General features: G+C 37.3%; 1 protein-coding gene across 1 annotated transcript in view; it reads right to left on the minus strand.

Annotated features, from left to right (window-relative positions):
• The window catches only part of B3GLCT (beta 3-glucosyltransferase), a 54,625-nt gene that overhangs the window by 8,124 nt on the left and 20,866 nt on the right, over positions 1 to 25,635 (minus strand). The window contains exons 5-10 of the mRNA XM_027884598.1: positions 16,820 to 16,896; positions 12,944 to 13,055; positions 8,468 to 8,604; positions 7,101 to 7,164; positions 1,713 to 1,844; positions 761 to 830 (exon numbers count right to left, since the gene is read on the minus strand). Of these exons, the coding sequence (XP_027740399.1) occupies positions 761 to 830; positions 1,713 to 1,844; positions 7,101 to 7,164; positions 8,468 to 8,604; positions 12,944 to 13,055; positions 16,820 to 16,896 (592 nt within the window). The remainder of the gene's footprint in view (positions 1 to 760; positions 831 to 1,712; positions 1,845 to 7,100; positions 7,165 to 8,467; positions 8,605 to 12,943; positions 13,056 to 16,819; positions 16,897 to 25,635) is intronic.

Below are 25,635 nucleotides of genomic sequence, written 5' to 3' on the forward strand. Positions count from 1 at the left end.
ATGGATACCAAAGCCCTATTTTCATGCTGAATATCATCACTACAGTTTCAAATGAAACATGCTATAGTGTTTCACATACTTAGGAAACTCTTGATCTGGGCCACAGGCTGGACAAAGTACTACATACGACCAAATATCTACAAGAGACAAAATTTCCCATTGCAAGTATGTGCACATGGAATTGCACAGCATGGCAACAGCCAGAAGAAATATGACAGCATAAGCTGCTCAATCTTTTATTGGAGAACAGGGCAAGACAAAAGGAAGGAGGAGATGAGGGACCTTTTAGCTTGTTCAAATTTCTAAATCAGCCACCGTGGAGCTGCGTAATTGTCACTGCTAGTACAAAGAATAGAAGAGAACCAATTATCTAGGGCAAAGTCACTGAAGGATATTAATAACTGCTATATTAATTAATATTGCAACAGCTGCAATTTACAATATAAGCTAACTTCATGCATACTTTAATTTAGATATTAAATTTCAAGGTTTTTGCCAACAATCACTAATGATGAAACATCAACCAACCACAGTTTTTCATCTTAAATGTTTGACAGCACTCCTGAGGACTCTGAACAGCAAAATAATTCTACCTAAAGAATAAGCTGTTTATAATTCTGAAACTTTCCTGTTTCCCACTTGATTTCACAAACATTAGTCCCAAGAGCTACAGAGACAGAAAAGATCAGCTTGTTTTTCAGATATTCATTTAATGAACTATATTGCATAAACCTAGTACCATGACCAGTCAACAACTTACTTCTGTCACCATGAAATTTTCGACATGTTTTTACAGCAACAAAAATGTCTTCCTTTTTCACTGGCTCTCCCTACATGAACAGAACAAAAAATAACCTTTTAAGTGCAGGCTCTGCCTGTAATATTTTACAGGATACCCATGTCCATGCTTATAATAAAACAGATAATACTTTTTCGTTGTATAGCATGTCAAACAGAATAGTGTACTAGTAATAAATCAGGAAGTACATTTTTATCTATTGAAAAAAAAAGTCACTGGTTGTTTAAAATTCCTGAAATACCATAACTGAAATACTTTTTTCACTGATAAAGAACTCAAACATTAACTAAAACACTTATCATTAGGAAAAGAGAATGAATACAAGAACTTGCTGAACTAGGTCTGAAAAAAAAATGGCTTTTTAATGTCTTTGAAATTAATCACTATAAGAACATGTTAAATTGTATCACACTTGGAGAAAGCATATTAAATGCTACACATTAGAAATCTTTTAATTTTCTCAATTGTAATAAACCATTTGACCACTTTTATTTGTTATCCTTTTTGGCACCTGGAGTTTCTCTCTCCTGGAAGCATGGAACACTTTTTTGGCCTCCAGTAACACTCAAGTCATAATAACATAAATGTATTCTCCTAGAAGTGGAAAAGATGGGTTGTACTTTAGGGCAACAAATACTGTATTACGATCATCTATACTTCAGTGTCTCACAGAAGTGCAAGGGTAAATACTTTATAGATCATGTGCTGATCAAACATTGTGATAGAAAGACCCATTAAAGCATATGCAATATTAATTGCTAGGAAATATCCAGAACAAACTACTTTGTTAAGGTTTTTATAGCTCATTGGAAAATATTTTCTTAAATTCTGAGATTGTTGAAGTCAAGTATTATGCATTTTAGTAAGAGTTTTACATTTACTAAGTGAATGATATTTAAAACATGGTACTTACACAAAGTGGCAGAAAATTACTGAATGTTGTTGCACAATAATCAACCTTATACAAGTTCACATCATCTGTGCAGAACTCAGGCACTGGAGTAAGATGTGGTCCTTCCCCTTTCTGCCAAATGTACAGGGCAATCTATCAAAGTAGGAAACATATCAGTAATGACACTGGATGAAATTTTTATAATCCTATTACAGGACAAACTTAACAGGAAAAGTGAAGAATATGGAATGCTGTAGAAGATTTGTCCCCCAGTCACTCAACTAGTTGCATACCTTACTTCTTGCTCGTGTTTCTAGAGCCAACATGTAATATTTTCGCTATAGATGAAATTCTATGAGCTGTTTCAACATATACTCAAGATGCAGGAAATCTGGCTTCCAGGTTCATTTCTATCTAACTCAATCAGAAGTTACAGGAGGAATGGCACTTCTCCCAGGGAGCAAAATTAGTCCTGAGGTCTAGTTTCTGTTTCCCATATTATTTACACATACTCCCAATGACTCTTGAATGGGAAACAAGTTAAGTGCTCTTCTCTAACACGGGGTCAGACCCAGCATGCACTAAAAGCAATGAAAATTAGTTTCCTTTTCACTGTTTTATGCCTACTTAGTAACTTTTAGCCTTAGCCTTCCAACCTAGGGCCAGAATTCAACTCCTCTTTTAGTAAGTAATGTGATCATTATGCTATTATTAAGAGGGCATAATATTTCCTTCTTCTCCTTGTTCAGGAAGAACCAAGAGCATTAAGTATGGACTGAACAAGCCCAAGTCACCAAAGCAGTCACAGACTTCTAACTTATAGATGATTATTTCTGACATCCCTGCTCATGACATGGAGCTTGGAACTAGATATCTTTAAGGTCCCTTTGAACCCAAACCATTCTACAATTCTATGATTTTCCTGTCCATCTCATTTAGGTCTCACCTTCCTCAGAAAATCCCAACTACCTGCATGTAGTTATTTCTGGAACTTAGAGGGAAGGCCAGTTTGTTACACACCTTGTTAGGACTGGGTCAGGTTTAGAACACAATTACGTATTTAAAATAAGCTTCTGGATTTGAAAGATTTTCAACAGGGCACAGTCAGATAATAGAACACAATTAACTGATGACTTTTTAGTAAGTTGCTGATTGTAGCTGGGCTGTCATAACTACATAGACACACTTTGACCACCTCAACTGCTAAGTAAAAACATTCAGCTTGATTGCTGAAAAGAGTTTAAATTACTGTATTCTTCCTTGCAAGTGAGCAGATGCAGGCTACTGACAACTGTGAGTATAAACGTGGTCACTACCACTGCTCAGCAGATAGTGACTTGAGAAACCATTTTATTCAGCTGCAACTTCTTCCAATACAAGCAGTTTTGTAGACAGTAAATTTTAACTTCTCTTAGCCTCACCATTAAGTGGTCTGTTTATTTGCTAATAAGCTGTGCTTCTAAAAGCACAGACGAACGCAGCATTACAGATAAGTTCAGCAAAGTACTCAAGGGAAAGGACTCTCTAGGGAAGAAAACTACCAGTTATGTTTATGCATTAAGACAAATTGTTGATCATGCTTGAAGTAGAGGAGTAAATGGAACGGACATGTAACAGATACACTCATTGTAAAGAGCAGCCAATAAACGCAAATAAATCTCCAAATTTATCTTTTTGCCTTGTCACCATATTCACATTATGGAATGTAAGCGGTTCTTTACCCTACCATTTAGCCATACACAACAACAAGGTAGGACTTGCCTTTCAGAAATTCATGATAGCTAGGCCTGATCCCCCTTATCCTGTACGTGTCACATGATGGTACTCAAGACGATCTGCTCCATGACCTTCTCCATCACCAAAGTCAGGCTGACAGGCCTGTAGTTCCACAGATCCTTCTTCTGACCTTTCTTGTAGATGGGTGTCGCATTTGCTAACCTCCAGTCCACTGGGACCTTCCCAGTTAGCCAGGACTGCTGTTACAGGATGGAAAGTGGCTTGACAAGCTCTTCTACCAGTTCCCTTGGTTCCCTTGGAGGGATCCCATCTGGCCACATAGACTTGAGTATATCTAAGTAGTGCAGCAGCTGCTTACTGATCACCTCCCCTCCTTGTCCCTGTCTTCCAGCTCAGGGGGCTGGGTACCCTGTGAACAATTGGTCTTACCATTAAAGACTGGCTTAAAGAGGCATTAAGCACCTCTGCATTTTTTTCACCCTTTGTTGCTATGTTTCCCTCTGGTATCTGATAAAGGGTGGAAAATCTCCTTAGCTCTCCTTTTGTTGCTACAGTATTTACAGAAACATTTTTTGTTGTCTTTAACAGTGGTAGCCAGATTAAGTTCTACTTGGGCATTTCTCCCTGCATAACCTCATGGCATTGTTGTGGTCCTGCCGAGTTCTCTGCCTCTTCTTCCAAAGGCCAAATCTCTCTGTTCAGACAGGCTACTCTTCTTCCCCAATGGCTCATCTTTTGGAACATAGGGATGACCTGCTCCTGCACCTCAAGATTTCCTTATTGAAGAATGTTCAGACTTCTTGGACTCCTTTGCCTTTCAGGACTGCCTCCCAAGAGACTTTCTCAACCAATGTCCTGAACAGGCCTGCCCTCTGTATGTCCAAGACAGCAGTTCTGCTGCCCCCTCTCCTTACTTCCCCAAGAATAAAACCCATTGTTTCATGGTCACTATGCCCAAGAGAGCCTCCATCCATCACATCACCCACCAGTCCTTCTCTATTCAGCAGTGCTCACTCACCAGTTGTGCCAGGAAGTAACCTCCTGGACTGATCCCTCTCTGATCTATTGTATTTCTAGCAGACATCTGGTAAGTGGAAATTCCCCATGAGAAGAGTGCTAGTGACTGTGAGAGTTCTCCCAGCTGCTTATCTCCATCCCCTACCTCCACTGAGACAGCAGGCTGAAGGACCTCACTAGCACACCATCCCTCAAACACCAGCATGGTGCCCCCAGGCTTATCTCTAGCAAACCTGGTTTTATCCCTTTCCTTTCCAAACCTAATGTAAAGCTCTATCAGTAACCCCTGCTAACTCCTGGACAGAGATCCTTTTCCCCATCTGAGACAGGTGTTCCCCATCTGTTGTCAGCAGCTCTGCTGTCATGTAAACTGACCCACAATCAAAAACCTCAAACTCTGCCTGCGACATCAGGCTCAGAGCTAGGCATTGGTCTGCTGGCTCTTCCTGTTGCTTCCCTCATTGTTTCCTGAAACTGGAAGGGTAGAGGAGAACACATCACTTGTGCTCCTGTGTCCCCTTAACCAGTCATCCCTGTATTAGTTCAGAATTCAGCTATTCAGAGTTAGTCTATAGCATGAACCACCAAAGAAGCAATGCTCCTGCAGCACAAAAAATATTTAACAACTGTAACTTAACATGAATTATTTATGAAAATTCACAATATGCTAAAATTTCTCACTGGAAAATTAAATCTTCAATAGAAGCCTTAGAATGCTGTAAAGCTATTTGATTTCAGAAGTGAGGTCAGAGTGCTATTTTGGGTTACAGTGCAGGATGACACACTGTTACTAAAACAATGGAAATGGATTTACTATAGAAAGACAAGAACAGTCTTAGTTCTAGTTCAAATCTAGTGTTAGACGTACAAAAAAATCCATTATCTGCTTCCAGCCTTGAATAAGCATCAAGGAATATGCTATATATTATATAGTTACAAAAAGTCTAAACAACAACGTACAAATGGGTAGCATGACAAAAATCCTTTACTGCATCTGAGAGATAAGGAAGTGATATAAATGTTATGGGAAAAAAGAAAAGGATACAGAGCACAATAAAATACCAAAGACCAAAGGCGATGTTATTAGGACTCTCTCAAACTAAAATATTTCTTAAAACATTTCTCATCCTTCATAAACTTAAATATTACACACAATCATTAAAGATAACAGATTATATACTTTGATTTGTTGTCAGTCTTGATTCACACAAGAAGGACGTAAAGATAAAAATTATTTAAGAGGGAGAAGCTGGTGATTTATAAAATAAACGAGGGGGAAGTGAACTGTTTCTAGGGAGACGAGGCTGTGCGGAAAGAATAATTACAGGGCTGAATTAGATTATCAATGGCAATAAATTTGAAATTAAACATATGCAAAGACCTGCTAACAGAATGAGAAGCAGATAGAAGTAATTTTGCTGGTCAAGTGATCAATTGTTTTTCATTAAGCAATCTGTGGCACATAAAAGCAATATCTCTTAATGATCTTTTTTATGACACTATTTAGAGACTTTGTCAGTGCTGAGGTAGACTGGAATATTAGGAATATACAAACGACTTTGTCTTACAAAAAAAAAGATTAAGAGTGTGAAGCCTGAGGTCTTGCATTTAGAAAAAACTAACAAGAGGAAAGAAACAGCTTGTTGTCTTATTTCATGTAGCAAAATGAAAGCCGAGAGAGGTCCTAATGCTGTTAAGAAATACATCAGTCAAAACTACGTCAAAGAATGGTGTTGCCACAAAACCAAATTCATTTAAATATGCAACAAATCTATACTCTACATATACACTGTAGATTTATGTTGTAATTGAGGAGGATTATAACCATTACAAGATCTGAAACAGTAGATTTAAGCAAGGTGGGTTTTCTTCAGGACTATAACCACAGTTCGTAACTGACTTTCAAGAGTTTTAAAATATTTAAAATTAATTCAATTCACCCAATTTCAGGCCAAAATCAACAATTCCAGATTCATCCTCCTCTTCCACACTGGTTCAGAAGTTCATGTGGGTGAAGAAACTAAACACAGTACAAAACCCTGGAGTATAGAAACCTTTTGAATGCAGAAAAAAATAAAATAGCTTCAGAAAAAGTAGCACCGATACTCTTCCAGATCTGCCCCCCACTCCTTTGTTCTCATGTTTTAGTCATTTCACTTAGTCTGAAATACCTAGGGCCTACCTGTTGAGGCTGTTGTAAACCAGAGACAAAAAGTAGCAATTCCAGACCTCCAAGCTGCAAGTTGCAGCACTGATTGTTCACACAACAGTTGGGTTCCCAAGACTATTTAATGCAACCCCCACCATATTTAGCTCTGAGAATCTGATGTAGAAAGTGAGTGAGGTTGGCTAGCACCTGAGATACTATTCACCTCAGCTTATCCTTAACGAATTGCAAGTCTCTCCTTCCTTACAGAGCAAGCCTTAGAAGACACCTTAACGTACACAGCCATGTATGCATTCATATATGAATACAATTTCATTAATAAATTCATCTATGCTTAAAATATAGTTTTAAAGTATTACAATATTTTAAAGAAAGGGAAAGAAATCAAACATGCTATTGCAGTCAAACTTTTTAGCAATGTTGAAGATTTTTCTTATTTCCATTTCCATATATAACTTTATATATTTTTTGATCACATCACTGCTTACCTCATGCTTTAAATCTATTGTGAAGTCTGACTTCAGTGGTTCGCTCTTCAACCTCTTTGCAAGCCTATACAATTAAAGATAAAGAAATTTACTCAAACATATTTTTAAAAAAATAAATCATATTTTAAAAAAAAATAATGTTTGCAGGAAAGTGTGGCTGGTATTACTGACCATTTTATTAGGGGAAAAATAATAAATCACATTTCTGTAGTTATTGCCTCAAGAAGCAACTCCTATTTCTTTTTGTATTAATTTTTTTTTTCATCTGAGCCTAGTGTCATGATGTTAATATTAATTTTCAGCACACAAATTTTGACACACTTTTCCTGCTCAAGTAAAAAGTTCTCACCTGGAGTAGATGTATATTTTCAACAGATTAAAAGTAGCAGTACATTTGAAGCTCAATATTGATCAGCATCTCACACTTCAGACAATATTCTCTTTTTGTGTATTGCAAAGAATAGCGTTCAGACACTTTCAATTTATGAAAACATCAATCCTTGCAACAGTAAGATGCATTCAACTTCTGAAATCTATGAACTTAAAATCTCCTTTGAAAGCATCTAATGTGAAACATATAGTTTGTCTCATGGGAAACACTCCTAGAGGGCAATGCAGTCACTCAAAGATCCAGGGATAAACCCACTCTCTGGGGGAGAAAGAACTTTTTAAATTACAAAATATGGTATTGAATTAGTTGAATGACTAGTACTGGACAGCTATTAACTAGATGACATAGGCAGAGCAAAGCAAAATAAATCGCACGCACAGCAAACCTACTTCTGTACCTTCATCTACTAATGACTTCCTAATTATTTATAATAATTATGCTTGGAATATGTCGAACAGTGGAAAAATGCAATTTTATCGAAAGAGCATTTTCTGGCTAAGTTTACAGTGGGAGCACAAGTCTATGTAGAGATGCCCAGAGCTAGTTGTACATTACTGTGCCTGGTTGACTATCTACCTATGCACTTTAGATCCTCAAAGCAGACTGATATGAATCAGTGTGGATGCTGTTAATATAGGGGGCAGCAGCAAAAGTTCAGTGTAGGCTCTGAAGTCAAAGCCATGAGAAACCAGTGTGCACTGGTTGAGTACATCCCAAGGTGTCTGTCACAGCTAAGCTGCAATCAGGAGCTTCAGTTCAAAGACACTCGAAAGAATTTGACTCTTCATATCTACATGATCTTCAACAGATCTTCAACTTTACTGCAGGAATACCTTCATTTTTTATAGAAAATATCAAACAATGTGAAATCATAATGCATTAAGATAATATTGATTAGCATCTAGAAAAATTATATAAACCAATCATTCTTAATTACTATCAATAAATAGGAAGTGATTAAAAATTCAATTCTTACGTGTTAACAAGTGGAATGCTAAGTGCCCAACCAGCAGCAAAGTCTGGGAATTTAAAGACTGTCGGATTTTCAGCAAAGGCATAATGGTGAATTATTGTAGATTCTTCATCATATAAAGCTTTACCTAAAAACCACTCCTGTAAGGGAATATAGGAAACAATTTTGTTCATCTACGGCATCCTTTTAGTAAAGATGATGATTGCATTCATGCTGAATAAAGCAAACCTGAAAACAAAAACAAGGGAAGCATACTATTCACAATAAATAATCTGAAAAAAAAAAAAAAAAGTACTCAGTAAGAAACGAAACTAAAGGTTGTTCTCAGAATTCAAATACAGGCTGTATTTTCAAACTCCAGCATATGCCCTTGATTTCATTTGTTCAAACAACACAGTAATCCCAGAATCATAGAATAGTTAAGGTTGGAAGGGGCCTCTTTAGATTGTCTAGTCCAGTTCCCCCACTCAAGGAGGGTCTGCCAAAGCAGCTTCGGGCAACTGTTTTTTCTACAAAACTGCTTCAAGGCATCAGTACACTTTAAACACTTCACATGAATAAAAAATAATTTACACAGAATTCAAGACAAATGAGAAAATATTCAAGCAGAAATACTGTAGAAACATCTGGCCTACAAAACCCAGTCTAACCCCAAGAGGATCTTGTGCCTCAGTAGCCAGTCTAAGCAGATGTTGCTATATAGACTAAGTTTTACAGCTCGCCAGAGTCAACAAGAAGTGACAAATGAGATTTAGTCAGACCACAGCAGCCAGCAAACAGAAGAGAGGTCTCTGTGCACCGGGAGACACTCCCAGCCAAACCCAGCTGAGTCTGACAGGAGCTTGGCTGTCCCATAGGACATTCAGCCTGGCAACCTCCCCATCAGCGAGCCACGACTCAACCTGGCTCCCCAAAAGGCAATAAAAGGCAGCCCTCAGGAGCTACCAGGGATGCTTGTCTTGCCACACACACCAAGTCAATGCTATCGGGTGCTGCCTGCTTCAAGAACCCCACATCTGTAAGGATGGTCGGGACCCATAAAAGCAACATGAGCCAAAAATACAGGATGCCACCCCTGCCAGGAACACTGACTCTCCGAGGGACTGATGCAAGTATAACATGGTATACATTTGTATATATATATATATATGTGTGTGACGTGCTGAGTGCATTTCCCATGAATCCCGCATAGTTCTGCCCTCCACTTTTATCAGCCACTCTCAGTACAAGCAAAATTTATCTTGTACTTGACTAGAGACTTCTTCAGGTAACATAAATGCTGAAAACTTGTTCCTATGTGCCTCCTAAGGCTGACAGTTTCTGCAATTTGTTGAGGAAACAGCAAAGGTAAACTGACACTACACATATAGTAGCATAGAGGAGATAAAGTTGGGCATTTTTTTTTTTCACTGTTTTCTTAATCACCTTCATGGTGGTTAAGAAACCTTTCCATGTGGTACCTACACACTCAGCCTATAATTTAGATCTTCAATAACAACAGGCCCTGTTTTCTCCTTCCTTTACTGAAGGATTCAAGTGTTCACTACAGCATTAAAAACAAACAAAATGCTGTGAGGTAAATGAAAATGGGCAAACATACTAATTTTTATGCACAAAGATGACTGCCTTGAAAGTATTACAAAAATTCTCTAGAAGCATTTGTGCACACCATTTTTTAATTCTTTTGGGGCCTCCAAGACTTCAAAATGTTCATAACACAATCATGCTGTTCTGTTTCAGAAATAGTTAATAAATAGTAACATTTTATTCTGATGGTACCATCTGCAGAAATGTTTTTCCCAGACTCTTCTGGTCTAATTTGTTGTGTTACAGAGTGAAAAAAAAAAAAAATTAGTTATCTTAATTCTGGATGCTAATTTTTACATGAAAACAACCTATGGATTAAAAAAAAAAAAAAAAGAAGACAACCCTACTTTCCTTTCTCTATAAAATACAAAATTAAACCCATACATATACACTCCACAGGCTTTCACACAGTATTATTTATAGCAATTTTAAGTCGTATATCACTGGGAAGACATTATAAGTTACAGCCAACGCTCTCCAAGCTTATTTGTTTTAACACTGTTTATTTACTACTCAGATATGTAGGACAAGGCAATCTGTGCAGGCTGTCTTAACAAGATTAGATTAGTTACATGCAAATGAACTTATAAAATAACTTAAGGAATTGCAGTAATCAAATTGCATACAGGCAAAGATGTGAATTTTAAAAAAGAACAGGATTTCCACTGTGGATAACTACCATCCACTGGATAAGCTAATATACTGTGTGTCAAAAATGGCAAAAATCACTTGCCTTGAATAAGAACACTCCAAAATCTTTAAAACAATTTAATAGCTGAAAGAATGTGATGCAACAAAACTCAATACCAGACCTGAGGGAGGGTAGAGGTGACTTTACCTAACTTGCTCATCGAGTTCATTCTACCCACTCACTTTCATATCCACTTACTCAGAAATACTAAGGAAAGTGTGCCAAACTCAAAGGCTCATCTCTGACAGAGCACAGGAGACTTCAGCTGCCACAGCCTCACTGTGTCTTAGTATGATATTTTATGAGTTCTTATGCTTCCCAAAGACAATCTGTCCTTTAGACAAATCTTTTATACCCTATAGGTATCGACAGCTGCTGAGTCATTACTTCCCATCAACTTGGTTTACTCATTCTGGATATCTTTGGGGCTGTATTCTACCATCCTACTAGGACGCCAAGAAGAGGAGTGGCACATACAATTTGGTTTTACCTTGCTGCCATCTTCCACTATGAAAGCACAGATTGAATCAATCTGCTGTTGAAACACAGAATCATAAAGGGGTTGAGGTTGGAAGGGATCTCTGGGGATCACCTGGTCTAACCTGCCCTGCTCAGGCAGGTCGACCTACAAAGCAAGATGCTCAGGACCACGTCCATATGGCTTGTGAGTTATCTCCAAGGACAGACTCCTCTTTGGTCAATATGGGCCAATGTGCAGTCAATGTGCACAATAAAAACGTGTTTCCTGATGTTCAGGTACAATTCAACACCTGAATGCTTGCCTTGAAGTCTTTATGTAAATAAGCTATTCCTTACTGTTTTCTATTTTACTGCAGTCAATAATGTTTAATGGTCTTGGTTATCAATGCAAATCATTCTCTTAACATTCCTCCATGGTCTCTTAAGAGGCTTTGATTCATCTGTTTTCACCCAACAGTACACTCAATATTAGATTCGTATCAGTCTCAATAGTTCTGTTACTAATCTCTACCAATATCTAGATTGAAGAGCAGCAGATTCACCCCATATTCACATGGTCATTGTACACCTTTTACTCAGATTAATGTATATCAACTTCTTATTATGCTGACTGCTGATATTTTCAAACAAATAACGAATGAGCTTGTTCTGGTATAACTCACCTTAAATTTTGTGACTGATGGATTACTACTACATATAAGGAATCAGGTATGGACTGTTACACTAAGATGACAATTACTATGTACAAAAGCAAACATTTTAATTTCCTTTTAATTCAGGTTATTTTAATAGAACCTGCATGTAATGCAAGGGAGAGACTAAAACTGGTAAAAGGGCAGCATCTAGGAAAAATGTTCATTTTTCTATTCTGAGAATGTCAATTAGGAGTAGGTGTTTCTGAAACAGAAAAAAAAAAAAGATAAATGGATACTCCAAGGGTGTGAATATAATCAGTCAGCCATTCTGTAGACCAAGTGTTTAAAAAGGTAAGACCTCTGAATTATCATTATTCCCATTTTAGAATAGAATTGTGACAAGACATTGCAAGGCCATGTGCCTGCAAAGAAGTAAATACACTAAAGTGAGTCCTGAAGCAGAGTTACAATAAAGAGGCAGAACATATCTCATGCAGATTTTTGCTTCTTTTACTACAGGCTGACACCAAGATGTCTTTTTTTCTGAATACTGAAAATTCTAAATATTAACACCTTTCAAGTCAGTTGCATTGCCAAAATTACTTTGTTTCTTGGTGGCCACACTTTTCTTTTTGCTCTTCAAATTTTTTGGTGTTGCTTCATTTTCCAGCAGGTATAGAAAACTTATCATCAAGACAGTTCAGAAACAGAATGCATATAAAATAACTTACTATATTAGATGAGAGACAGACTAACATCAGTCATTCCGTGTGATAATAATCAGAGCTGCTGATAGACAGGAAAATGGGGAGAGGGAACCACACAGAAGACTATATTCATCTTTTTATTGATGGTACATCATTTTCAGGCTATCCACAGAAAAAATGGTTTCTCTGCTTGATTTTAATGGTTCTTTAACAGTTAGACAAGCATTTGTACTTCTTCATGTTTAAATACCTTACTCTCAGCCTCAGCAACAGAAATCTATCCCCCCTATTTTAAGCTGTTTAGATATATCTTTTCCATTTGGAAAAACTCACCCAACCACATTCAAAAGGAAGTTAAATATGTAAATTTTTATTTCACCTTAGACCTGTTGAATCTTCCAAGTACTTCTAGCAGTTTTACAACTTGTATTCTTGTATCTTCTTCACAGAAGAAAATCCATGAGGAGTTCCTACCATAGGTAACAGCGAAGCTAAAAATAGAAATTAAAATTTTACTAACGAAGTGACTAATGAACAAAATGACGAATTCAAGGCACATTCCCCAAATATAAGTACTTTGCAATCAATTATTCATTTATACAGAAACAGAACTTTTAACCACTAATTTAGACTTATATAATAAAGGGTTACAGTGAATGGATAGAGAATGACTCTGCTGATACCGATTTAAAAAGCACCAGTTATTCGAGAAGAGAGGAAACAGGGATATGTAACGAATGCCCACTCAGAAACATACAGGTACTACAGATCTAACAGCAACCTATTAATTCACAAATTCAGAGACATCTAACAGCACTGCAACGATCATGAAAATGCCTAATGACAGGTTTTCTGACAGCTGTTGGACACAGATCACTCCCAACCTAAAAACTTCACTAGCTTTTCCATTATAGTGAAACTATACAGATTGAAAGGACTCCTCTACCTTCCTCAAGGCTAGCAATAATCTCAATCAGGATTCCTGACTCCTTAAAAAAAATGTCATTCCTCGTTTTTCTGCTCCTCCCAGGTTAATTATTCCACTACTTATCAAAACAAAGCCTTTGACAACTTAATGGAAAAAACCACAATCTTTATTTGTCCAGTTTCCTTTGCATGGCTGTTACATTGATTCAATTAAACAAATCATCTCAGGAGAGGGATAAGAAAACCAGTACCTATTAACATCACAGTTTGCTTTCTCTACAGCATTTGCTACTAATAAAATCAGCAACTAAAAGAAACAGCTGAAATGTAAGTAAGGAAAAGTAAGTAAAAAAGAGTAATGGGATCATTCATGTTTTAGGGAATGGTATTTGCCTTAAAAACAAAAACAAGCAAACCCACTCAAAAAGCCAAACTCACAATCTGAGAAATACTTCAGCTAGAAAATGGGATACCTGCCTCTGCAGTATTTTAATTAGATGCCAGAAGCACAAGATAGTTGCCAGGTGTTAAATTAGTTCAGCCTTTTTTTCATCTGGGATAAGTCACTGTGCTGATTTGGGCTGGTTACTGCTGAGCAAGGCTTATACAGCTTTGAGGCCTTCTCTGCCCCTCATCCCACCCCACCAGTGAGTGGGATGCGGGTGCACAAGGAACGGGTGGGGGACACAACCTGGGCAGCTGACCAAAGGAATATTCCAGAGCACACAGCATTATGCCCAGCATAAAAAGCTGGGGGAAGGGGGCACATTTGGCGTGATGGCATTTGTCTTCCTAAGTCACTGTTACACATGACGAAGCCCTGCTTTCCTGAGGATAGCTGAACATCTGCCCACGGGAAGCAGTGAATGAATTCCTGGGTTTACTTTTCTTGTGCTCATGGCTTTCGCTTTACCTATCAAACTGTCTTTATCTCAGCTCACAAGTTACCTCCCTTTTACCCTTCCGATTCTCTCCACCATCTCACCACAGGGTAGTCAGTGAGAAGCTGCATGGAGCTTAGTTGCTGGCTGGGGCTGAATCACAACAGTCACCTTTCTAAAAAGCTACCTTTCCTCTGTGTCTTGCAATAATATTTTATTTGTCAGTGCTTTCTGCTTAAGATAATTAATCTGCTAAACTACAATAGCCAGAAGAACTCATGATCCATTCATCCTTTCAGTTCATAAAAGCATTGAAATTCAGGCAACTCTGTCATTCAGGCAAACAAGATAAAATCAACTGGGAAAAACAGCTGCCCCCCTCTAAGACTTGCCAAACAAGTACAGAAAGTGCATCAGATACTCTCATGTTTCTAAATACATATGGTATTTAATGCTTTTCTCTCACACTTTAGAGCTCAGCTAGAAATTCAGGAGAGAAATGTCTGGAGATGCAGGAAAGCAGGTGGGTGAAAGGCAAAGGGAAAACACTAGAGTGATCCCCACAAAAAGAATTGCTGCATCTCATGAATACAGCACACATAAGTACATAAAAAGAATGATCTGTTCATCTACCTATTGATGGACAACCAGAATTATTTTCAAGGCTAAGCACTTCAGGCCAGCAGAGAGTGTTATGTAGACCTCATAGCACACAACTTTGGAGTTCAGACTGCAAGGAGCCATTGGAAATACTTAGCTAAGATACAGTTTTTGATAACAATGTTTTAAAAAGGGATTTATTCTCTGCTTTATGAGCATAGCTACTGAGAAGAAATGTAGTGGGCCTTCTGGACACAATAAGGGTATTGTGTCATAAGACATCCACTGATTACATCTTCTGAAATTACATACTTTGCCCTACTTAATTTGTGCCCTAGAACAAAAAAATAAGAATTGTCATAACTGGTCATAAGAGATGTCCTTAAAAATTCTTACAACTACAGAACTGAGGAAAACTGAAAACAGTTTTCTGGTAGAAATGCATCTTATATCACAATTACAAGCATCACCAGCTGTTGCAGAATGGGTTAAACTCTCTTCTTCCTTTATTGTCCATTGAGAAAACAAAACAGTAAAAGCCTCAATATACTTCTAAACTACTCCATGTCTTCATTTGCCAAAAGCACTAAGTGAAAGAGTAGACACACAAAAAAAATAATTCATATTCCAGAAGTATGAAGATGGAAATCCTCTACTTAAGATTCCCCTTCTGATTTCTGAAGAATTTTCTTCTGCTTTCTTACACAAATTAGCATTTCTATTTTTCCTTCCAAGTTTTGCTATCTTAGAAAAGGTGTATCTGTAAGTCTTGTCACCAAAACATAAATAATTCAGAAGAGGAACTACTAGGTCATTGAAACAGGAGTTTAGAAGGAAAAAAAAAGATGATTGATAGTTGGAACATCATCTTCCAGTTTTTTATTTTACTTCAAATCTCTTTTGTTACTTTTCACAGTGTACATATATCTCAAAGACAGCTACTATACAAGCACTATTTTCATGTTCCCACACTCACAGAAAGCCATGGAGAGCAGAAGGAAAAGCATTCTGTCCTGCAACCACTCTGATACAAAAACCTCACCCTAAGTAAGTCTAATAAATTACATTGACTAAATTAAACCACAAGAGGCTGCAGAGTCTCTGGCACCGATTTCAAATGCAAGCTTCAAACAAAAGATAGCCCTCAGTACCATGGAGCTTAAGGACCTTCTGAAATAAGAATCATGGTTTCCTGGCAGTTTGCAAGATACTACCATAAATGCAGCATGTCTTCCTTAGGCTCATCTGCATAAGCTAAAAACTAAAGATATTTGAGACTACCTCATTTCTCCTATCAGACTAAGATGAAAATTGGCCAGATAAGCTCCTAAAAAGATGCTTAAACCTTAACCTTCCCCCTATAGAGGCATACCACCTCTTACAAACATTATAAACTGTAACAGATAGGGACCCCAAACACCATTATCTATTTTTTTTTAAATGAATCTACTTCATTCAGTCAAGTAATCTGAGAGTTCAAAAGTTCTGAAATACTTCACACCTTACTCTGTGAGAACTGGAAACCAAATAGAAAAATGCACAATTAAAAATGTTAGTTCTTTTGACTAGTTTACTTCCCTGATAATTTTAAAACACACAACGATTCAAAGAAGGCATTTGTTTATTTACATTCTATTGTTATTGTTACTTAAAATAGCTTTCTCTGATTTAACTAATAGAAAATTTCTTTGCAAAATCAAAAAAAAAAGTAGAGTAAGAAAGTGAAGATATAAGGTTGCAACTCTCATTTGAAAACTTTACTTTTGAAAAAAAGAGGTCGGAATAATTAATATATATATTCTTGGTTACAAAAAATTCTCAAAATAACTGGCATTCATTACACTTACTCTCTCATTAATGGCAATATTGTCCATGCACCTTCATGCCTGTCCATCTGATGAATAAGCAGAACCGTAGGGAATTCCTTTAAGAAAAATAAAAATATTCCCATTAAACTTGAATTATATGTACTTTTTTCCTAAATATCAACTAATCTTAAAAAAATTACTCTGGAATGACTTTCATTGTTTTTGACTGGCAAGTAACCTTGAAGAATAGACGACTTAAGATGGTATGAAACAAGGTGATCTGATATTTAGGGGATATGCCTCTTCCAACTCAAAATTCCTTAATTCTCTGTTAGTTACAAAGGTAACAGACTTCAAATTAAATGCTTTGTATAGGTCCCATATGATCAATATATCATAGTAATTTCTTTACTGTACCATTAAATCCTATACTGTAAAGAAACACTAATAAATAATGTAGGTTATTCTACAAAGGCTTCCATTGGACAATCCTGTTACACACAGGTTAGGTGCAGTTCTAACACTCTGCTTTGAGTTGAGCTTTGACCTGTTGCACTAACATCATGACAAAAACCCATGGGTTTACACAAAAATCAAAATGAAGAGTTAGCATTTTTTCTTCCTCAAAGATCAAAGAAGCTTCCTACAAAGGAAAATCTTTTTCGTAAATTTCTTTGCTCTTCTGTTACTTGAAACCTCTTTGATGTGGCAGACCCCAACGTCTAGCAGATAAGCTACCATTCTGGGGTAGTTTCCAAGAAAACACCATTTAAGCATGGCCTTCCGATATACCAAACTGCATGATTTATAATACATGTAAAAAGTTGGAGATAATATGTATCCCATAATACGTCCCCTACATAGGCAGTGTCTTACTCCATTAACAAGTACAATCCTTCACTGCAGCATCATTCTGTCTAGATGTCGGCACTTGTCAGCTGAAGAGAAGGGAAAGGCTCCCTGCTCACCTTACAGTCTGTCAAGAGGTTAATCCCCACAGGGGTATGGATCTCATGACAGGATTCAGGGGAAGAGCATTTTGGGATGGCACAAAACTTTATTAGGAGATGTTTAGGAAACAGGAGGTCCCGGCTTCAGATCCTCTGGGGAGCAAGGGTCGGCTACTGGTAGGGTTCTAAGCCTGTACCAGGTACCAGAAAGGCCCATTTGCATGTATGTGTCTGTGTGTGAGGCCAGAGGTCAACTACTTCATGCACTGAATATAAAAGCTACTGGGAAGATCCATATTGTGTGTGTTTCTGTGTGCATGCACATGCTTGTGGATGCACAGAAGCAGAGCTGAGCACCAGCAAGTGGAATGGAGCAGGTGTGCAACCTGACCAGCCAGAGAGGTGACACAGGGTCAGGCCACTGCTTCAGTTTGTGCTTTGAGAGTGCTGTGGTGTCCATGTTGATCCAAGTGGATGACCATGTGTATATGTGTACATGTAATGTGTGTCACTGCACTGTCACTGCAGAGACCCGGTTTTGATTCCCGGTCGGGGCCACTCCCCGGGCAGATGGAGCTCGTTAGCCCTGTAAGGCAACCCATCTACGTCCTGAGGACCTCGCTGCCACCGTCCAAGCTCGCTTGGCCCCGGCAGATGAACCTCAGGATTAAAGGGTGGGCTCAGTTCCGCGCACACTGTGTCTCACCTAAAAAATCCAATGCGCAGGCTGGAAGGTGGAAAGACCTTCCCCGGTTCTTCACTCGCGAAGAGACTGGCCCCACAGTGTGTGCACGTGTGCCCAACTGGAACACACGCTCAAGCCTTGCTGCTGGCTGGACCTGGGGACACAGAGCTGCAGAAGCCTCTTGCCTCTGTCTGCCTAGTGGGTTCAGAGCTCCCAAGACAAACTACCTTGATCTCACAAAGGCCTAATTTTTCCACTTACATCATGCCTATGACAAATGTTGTTTGATAAAAGCTTTTTGTGCACAATTTGATTAATATAAAATTAACATGTACATCCAAAAATAATTTATTTTCTAAGAAAAGCTGTAAGATAAAGTTTATACTATCTGCTGACTCAGTCAGGTCTACTTTAAATACTTTTTAAAGGCAATTAAGCAGAGCACCTCAAAATATATAAACCCTCCAAACTTCATATATTAAAAAAAAATCTCTACCGCTCTAAGGAATAACTGTGTCTCTCAGGAGGGCATCAACCTTATACAAAGACAAAGATGTACTGTTTTTAAAAATAATTATGCTATTTGGAATGACCCAAATTGAAAAGAAACGATATCAAAACTGTAATCAAAAATATCTAACAAGATATTAACTTGCATGTCAACTATCAGCGTTTCTGATTTACAGATCCCGTTCAAGCCAATCTATCAAATATGTTTCTGCTTACTTTCAATTTACTGCAAAACCAAAGAAGTCCAGAGGTTTTTTTTGGAAGAGGCAAATCTTAGTCAAAGTATGCTCAGTAACTGGTGTTTGACTAAAATGTAGCCACTTCACGGTAAACCCATAAAATTATGTCTGCTTATGGGATTGCAGATACACACATAAAAAACCCCAGACCTCTGTCTTTACAAAAACATTTTTTTTTACAAACATATAAACTCTTCAGTTATGCTAGTATTCGTAGGTAGCCATGTATTTCATGTACAAAAGGATCCAGACAAAGAAAAAGTAGTTAATAATAATATATTCAGTATCTCTATCACACTAAAGACTGAAGGTAGGTGAATTTCAGATAAAACAAGCATTTGCCCATGCAGAAGGTACAAAGTAAATTACATAATCTAAGCAGCTGTAACATATGCTCAGGTATCTCTTTAACAAAAAATGCCCACCTATTTCCTTTGTGAAGATCAAAGGAGCGATTATAAAGAAAAAGCACTCTTTCTTGAGCTAATCCAATACTCTTAGAAGGTATCTTTTCTCTTTGGCATTCTCATAAGCCCAGTCTTTTTCTCTACCCAGCTTCCTCAAAAACATGAAAATACATGTCCTTCATGTTCCTTTTCTTCCACTCACCTCTAACAATGGATCAATTTTGATTTAATTAAGGAGATACTTAAAACACACTGTACAGATAAAATAGCCTCTTTCAAAAATACAGGAGGATGTCTGTTGCTTTTTCTCTCATTTAACGTATTTTCACTCTGAGCCTATTGGAACTGGGCTGACCTATACATTTTATTTTTTTTTACCTTCAGTACATGGATGGTGGAAAAAAAGACAAAAAGTACCTGATGGCAGCTTTGTGCAGTGGAAGGGCACATGGAGGCGAGCTCATCAGGGTCTAGACAGTCAAGGTAGTGATATGTGACTTACACACTGTGTCTGCCTGTCTCACAAAACTCTCCTACAAATGCATCCATAGCCTGAACTGCATTCAGTAGTTATTCAATCTTGAAGCTGTTTCCACAGTTACAGGGAACATGTGTTTTCACACATATCAACATTTTATGTATGGACCAAGGAAAGTATCTAATAATCTAAATAAAATAATTTATTACCCTTCCCCCTTTCACAACTAAGCTGACTTTAAAGGGCAAAACCAAAAAATGGAATCGCTTGTGTTCTGAAATACAGCATAAGACATTTTTACTCCCTTTTTACAACCTAGTCTATCGTCACAGTGAGATCAGCCATACCTGCCACAGATTACAATTTCAAACTCTACATAAGCAAAAAACCAAGTGTGAATAAAGGGGTGAGATCCACGTTTTCAAACCAATTTGAAATACATTGACACAGCTCCATTTGTACCTTTACAACCATTAAGTATCATTTATGAAAGCTGAAGTACGAAGATGCTAGCAGCACACTCAATTTCACAGCAAATCATCAACAGAACTGAAATCAAATGCTGGTTCTTGAATCTAAACATTGAAAGTCCTCTTCATTAAAATGAAAAATCTTGGGGGAATAGCATATCCAAAAAAGAAAAAGATAATTCAGAATAAAAGAATTCTGAACAACTAATTAAGAGACTTGCTAACCCCAAACAAGTATTTGTATTATTTCTGCACTACCTGCAATTTCATATTAATCTACCAAACCCTATATGAGAAATGCACAGTTTGCAGAGAACAAAACAGTACAGTGTAAAAACAAAGGTTTCATAGGCTAAAGGGCTAAAATGGCCCTCTGTAAGCACCTAGGATGGCAGAGATCATCTCCATTTAAAATAGGATTTCTAGAGCCCCAGCTAGGTCATATCCTCTATGACCCACTAGCACATCTGTTCTTGCTTTGTTTTCCTACAGAATAGAGTCCACTGAATTTCATCTAAGCATAACTAAACCTTGCAGCAAGTGTACTGTTTCGTGAGAACACGCTTTATTAGAACATAATTCAAACTAGATCTTACTCAGCACTATTAATTATATGTCCTATGTGACATGTAAGAAGAGCGTAAAACCACATACAGAACTGTGGTGAAATGCAAAACATGGCAGTAATATTTTCATTGTTATATTTCTGAGTCACCAGCTCAGAGCAATTGGCAATCTTGTAACACATTACAGAGAAACACAGGAGTGTATAGGAATCTGCTCTTAATGAGTCCCATATGCTGATATCTGCAGCTGTCTTGCACATATCCCTGTGATTTATAATTTTATTAAACTGCTGCGCAAAGCCCAGAGCTGGGGGGCAGGAGGGGGGGATCTGAAACCCTGTACACTGCTGTTGAATTGCACAGCTCCAGAGTTAGAAATGTTTTCCTAGTCTCTACATGCTCTACAAGCCCTTAACAGTATCTTCCCTACTCTCATCTTCTTTTCAGTAATCAATCCTAAGACACATTCAGAGCTAGCCTACCTACCCTCTTCTCAGCCTTCCCTTGGGAGGTTAAATAAGCCAAGCTCAGTAGTCTGACTAGTAGTTATAACTACTTTGACAATGTAGAGCTGTGGAATACATATTGAAGTCTCCCTACAGCTTTATTTTCACAAACATGCCAATTCTGTAGATATCCTGAAGGATTTCTAAAACATAAAGTAAGAGCAAATCTCCTACCTCTAAACCCAGTGGGGCAGACAATTTGCTAGGAATTGCCAACGTCAAATATTACACTGTACAAGACATCTTCTCTATATTCTAACAGTTCTTTTAAAGATTGAAAATTACAATACACATTTCAAATATTTTTCATACTTTAAAGACATAAGTCTCAATTTTATCAGAGAATCAAGTCCGAAAATCCAGGACAAAATATTATTTCAATATACCCATTCAAATAAAACCCACAGATGATTTAAAGTACTATTTTACAATACAACTGTAAGAAAAGAACTTTGCTTCTGTTTAACAAGTCAGTCATTTGGGATCTTCTCTAAAGTTGCCTTGTACAATTTTAATCCTTGCTCTATTTCTCCCTTTAAGCTGCATCCATAGAATAGCTTGGGTCAGATAGGACCTTTAGAGGTCATCTGGTCCAACCCCCTGCAATGAGCAGGGACATCTTCAACTAGATCAGGTTGCTCAGAGCCCTTTTCCAGCCTGACTTGAATGTTTCTGGAGATGGGATATGTTTTCTGGGCAACCTGCCAGTGTTTCACCACCCTCATTGTAAAAAAGTTTCTTCCTTATGTCTAGTCTGAATCTACCCTCTTTTATTTTATAACCATTACCCCTTTTCTTATTGCTACAGGACCTACTAAAACATCTGTTCCCATCTTTCTTATAAGGCCCCTTTAAGTACTGAAAGGCCACAATAAGGTTTTTAAAAACTCCACAACAACAAAACCCATGTTGCTAATAAAGAATAATATCCAATAATCTTTTGCTCCTCAGGAAGCCTAGAGTAATAAACTATAATCTATTATTTTCCATCAGAGAGAATCTCTATTTCTGTTCTACTCTCAGATGCTTGGTTATCATTTTAAAAAGGAACTGAGTTTTCATAATATATTATATGTAATTTCACAGAGTTCAAGCAAAGGCCATAGTGGTACCCTGCTTTAATAAATCAAGAGCAAATACTGTGTGCATGTCTGTCATCAAATGATCTTACATTAAAGAGAGGACCGAAGCATTTACCCAATTGTATGGAAGTAATAGCTGGAGTTTAAAGTAATTTGAAGTGTTCCTGACTCTAACTACAGATTAGAGGGGGGGGGAAGGTATTTTATCAAAGAATTAATTTTAATCCTTTTTCCTACTATACATTATATCAAAACCCTCAGAACACAACTTAGCTGCCCAAAAACACACCTGAATGCATAACCAAGCACTGACTTCAGTGCTTGCATGCTAGAACCATCAACTCATTGCCTGGAAAAACAGTTACAATAAAGATTTGTATCTCATGGTACTTCTTAGTAGCTAGTTGGAATATTAATCCTTATGTAATAAATTATTTCATCATCAAAAAGAAAGCTTTTTACTACAATATATTTCTGTCTCAAAAACCTATAATTATCACTGATATAAGTTTTTCATGTAGGAAAAATGCTGGTAGCCACCCACTTTTTATTTTACTGGGTTGTTCTTCAACAGTAGTGGGAGTAAATTTCAGCAATATTGCTGGTTCCTAACATGCTGCCTAGACTTCCAACAATTGGAAAATCAGCACAAGGTCCAGTAAGGTTTTTGTGATCCAGAAATAATTCACCTGTGCTCAGCAGTAATCAGAGTTAATTTGATTTGCATTATGTTGATTTGGCATCAGAAGATTTTCCTCATCTACTGGTACAAACAAGTGCCCTGCAGCAAACTGTCATACAAAAAACTTATAAATGTACCTACATTTTCCATTATCAAGAGGAAAAAATGTGTTGACATCAACACAATTGCTCCTACCTTGGAGATGAAAACCTGAATAGATCATCATTCAGATGACTAGGACATAAGAAACTAAAGAAACTACTAAATTGAAAATAAATATTTTTCAGCAAAAAATATATGTGCCCCACACCCTAGTTAGTCAAAAGACATAGGATACTTTTAATTATCTGGGATATATGTTTCAAAGACCAAAACGAAGTTTTCTGGAGTATTCAGTTAGTGTTTGCTGATAGAGTTGTCAACTCCTGACCTTTCAAACGGAACAATATAAAAATCTAACCATTTTCATTCTTCAAATTACTGAGATGTGAACAATATTCAGAGGTATTGACACATTTTAAATTGATTATCATCATTATAAATCCTAATGCCTAGTAAAAAAGACTTATTTACTAAATAAAATTCAAACCTATCAGTAAGATTGAGACCTCGACCAAAAGCAGCTCCCACTTTTTCCTAACACTGCCTCATATATTCAGTACAGGTTAGTCCACTTTTGGGCATTTTTTCTTTCATCACTGCACTATCTTGTGTATCACAGGGTGCACAAGCTGTATTTCTTTGGGATGAAACTAAACAAAGGATGTGCTGCAATTGCCAGTGGACCTCCAGTTCATAGAGCCAACTCAGAAACAGTTCAAAGTAAAGCCTTTTGAAGTGTCATGTAAAACAAGTGCCAGCTCCTCAGGAACAAGTGCATCGCTCTCCAGGTTTGCTCTTATTTCACCACACTACCTGCTAGTGTAAAAATAGTCCAAATAAGCAGTATGCCTCATCAGTTACACTTTCAGTTAACTAGGATTTAATAAAATAATAATTACTTGTGTTTTAAGCAAGTCTAATATTTAGTTTGAGCAGCAATCCAAACTTTGAAAACTAAGACTATTAACTTGCTAAATAAAAAGTGTAGTTTTGGAAGAAGAAACTCTATCAGTATCAAAGTTATCACCAATTTAGCCTGCTTTTAATTTTATTTTTCCTCCTCTAGGATCCCTCATCCTCCCCCTAGATATCCTATATCTTCCCTCTTCTGTTCTCCTGAGAGATAGTGATCACCAATATCACAAATTAAATCTTATTTTTCAACAAGCCACATTAAAAGATGTGGAAAATATCTGGAAATGTTTTGAGTGCTTACTGTAATAAATGCTACCACAGATGTGTATAATTAGACAGCAGGCTAGAACGGCAACAATACATTGCAGTAAAGTGCCATTTGTTTGCTTTTCACTTGTGTGAATAAAAAGCAGTGAGGAATACTACCTTCACAGCTCACACTTTACAGGAATCCTAAATAAATGCAATCACACAAAATACAGACATGGCATAAAGTACATTTCTATTATTCATGAAAGTAAGAATTAATGGTGAGCCACTATAATTATGTTGCCAACTGATCTGAGTAAGATTCTTTTTTTAGAATGTGTGTAAGACAGGATTTTAGTATTGTGAAGTGAGCTTTTACTTAAAGGTAAAATCCTTCTCAATCAGAACTAATGAATAAAAACATTTCAGGCTAGATATTAGGAAAGATTTCTTCACTGAGAAAGTGGTTAAGCATTGGAACAGGCTCCCCAGGGAAGTGGTGGACTCATCATCCCTGAAAGTGCTCCAGAAGTCTAGTAATCGTGACACCTCATGATATGGTTTAGTGGCCATGGCAGTCTTAGGTCAAAGGTTGGACATGATGATCTCTCAGGTCTTTTCCAATCTTAATGACCCTATGATTCAAACAATGAAATATGAGGCAATTTATGAGGTTCAGTTGATTCTTTTAATATCAGTAAGATTAGCAATATAAGTAGATTTTTATATTTATCGACAAATAAGCCTGAAGCATCTTTCACTGATAGCAATTTTGAAGCAGTCATCTCCATAGCTAACTTAGTGTCACACATGGGGCAGCAGGTCCCTCCCTGCCAACAGTCTCTCGCCAAGACCTAAAATACGTTTTTTAGGGTACTAAATCTGATGATCTAGTAATTCTACTCTCACGTATACTTGAACACTCTGCTCAAAGACAACTGAGCAATTTTAATACAGCAGACAGCAGTCGCAGTGGAGGAGGAAGCTTTACAGCAATTTCTTATTCTATACTAA

Source organism: Empidonax traillii, unplaced genomic scaffold (assembly GCF_003031625.1).
Source record: "Empidonax traillii isolate 1590-97213 ecotype Southwest subspecies unplaced genomic scaffold, ASM303162v1 scaffold149:size904812, whole genome shotgun sequence".
Taxonomy (NCBI): domain Eukaryota; kingdom Metazoa; phylum Chordata; class Aves; order Passeriformes; family Tyrannidae; genus Empidonax; species Empidonax traillii.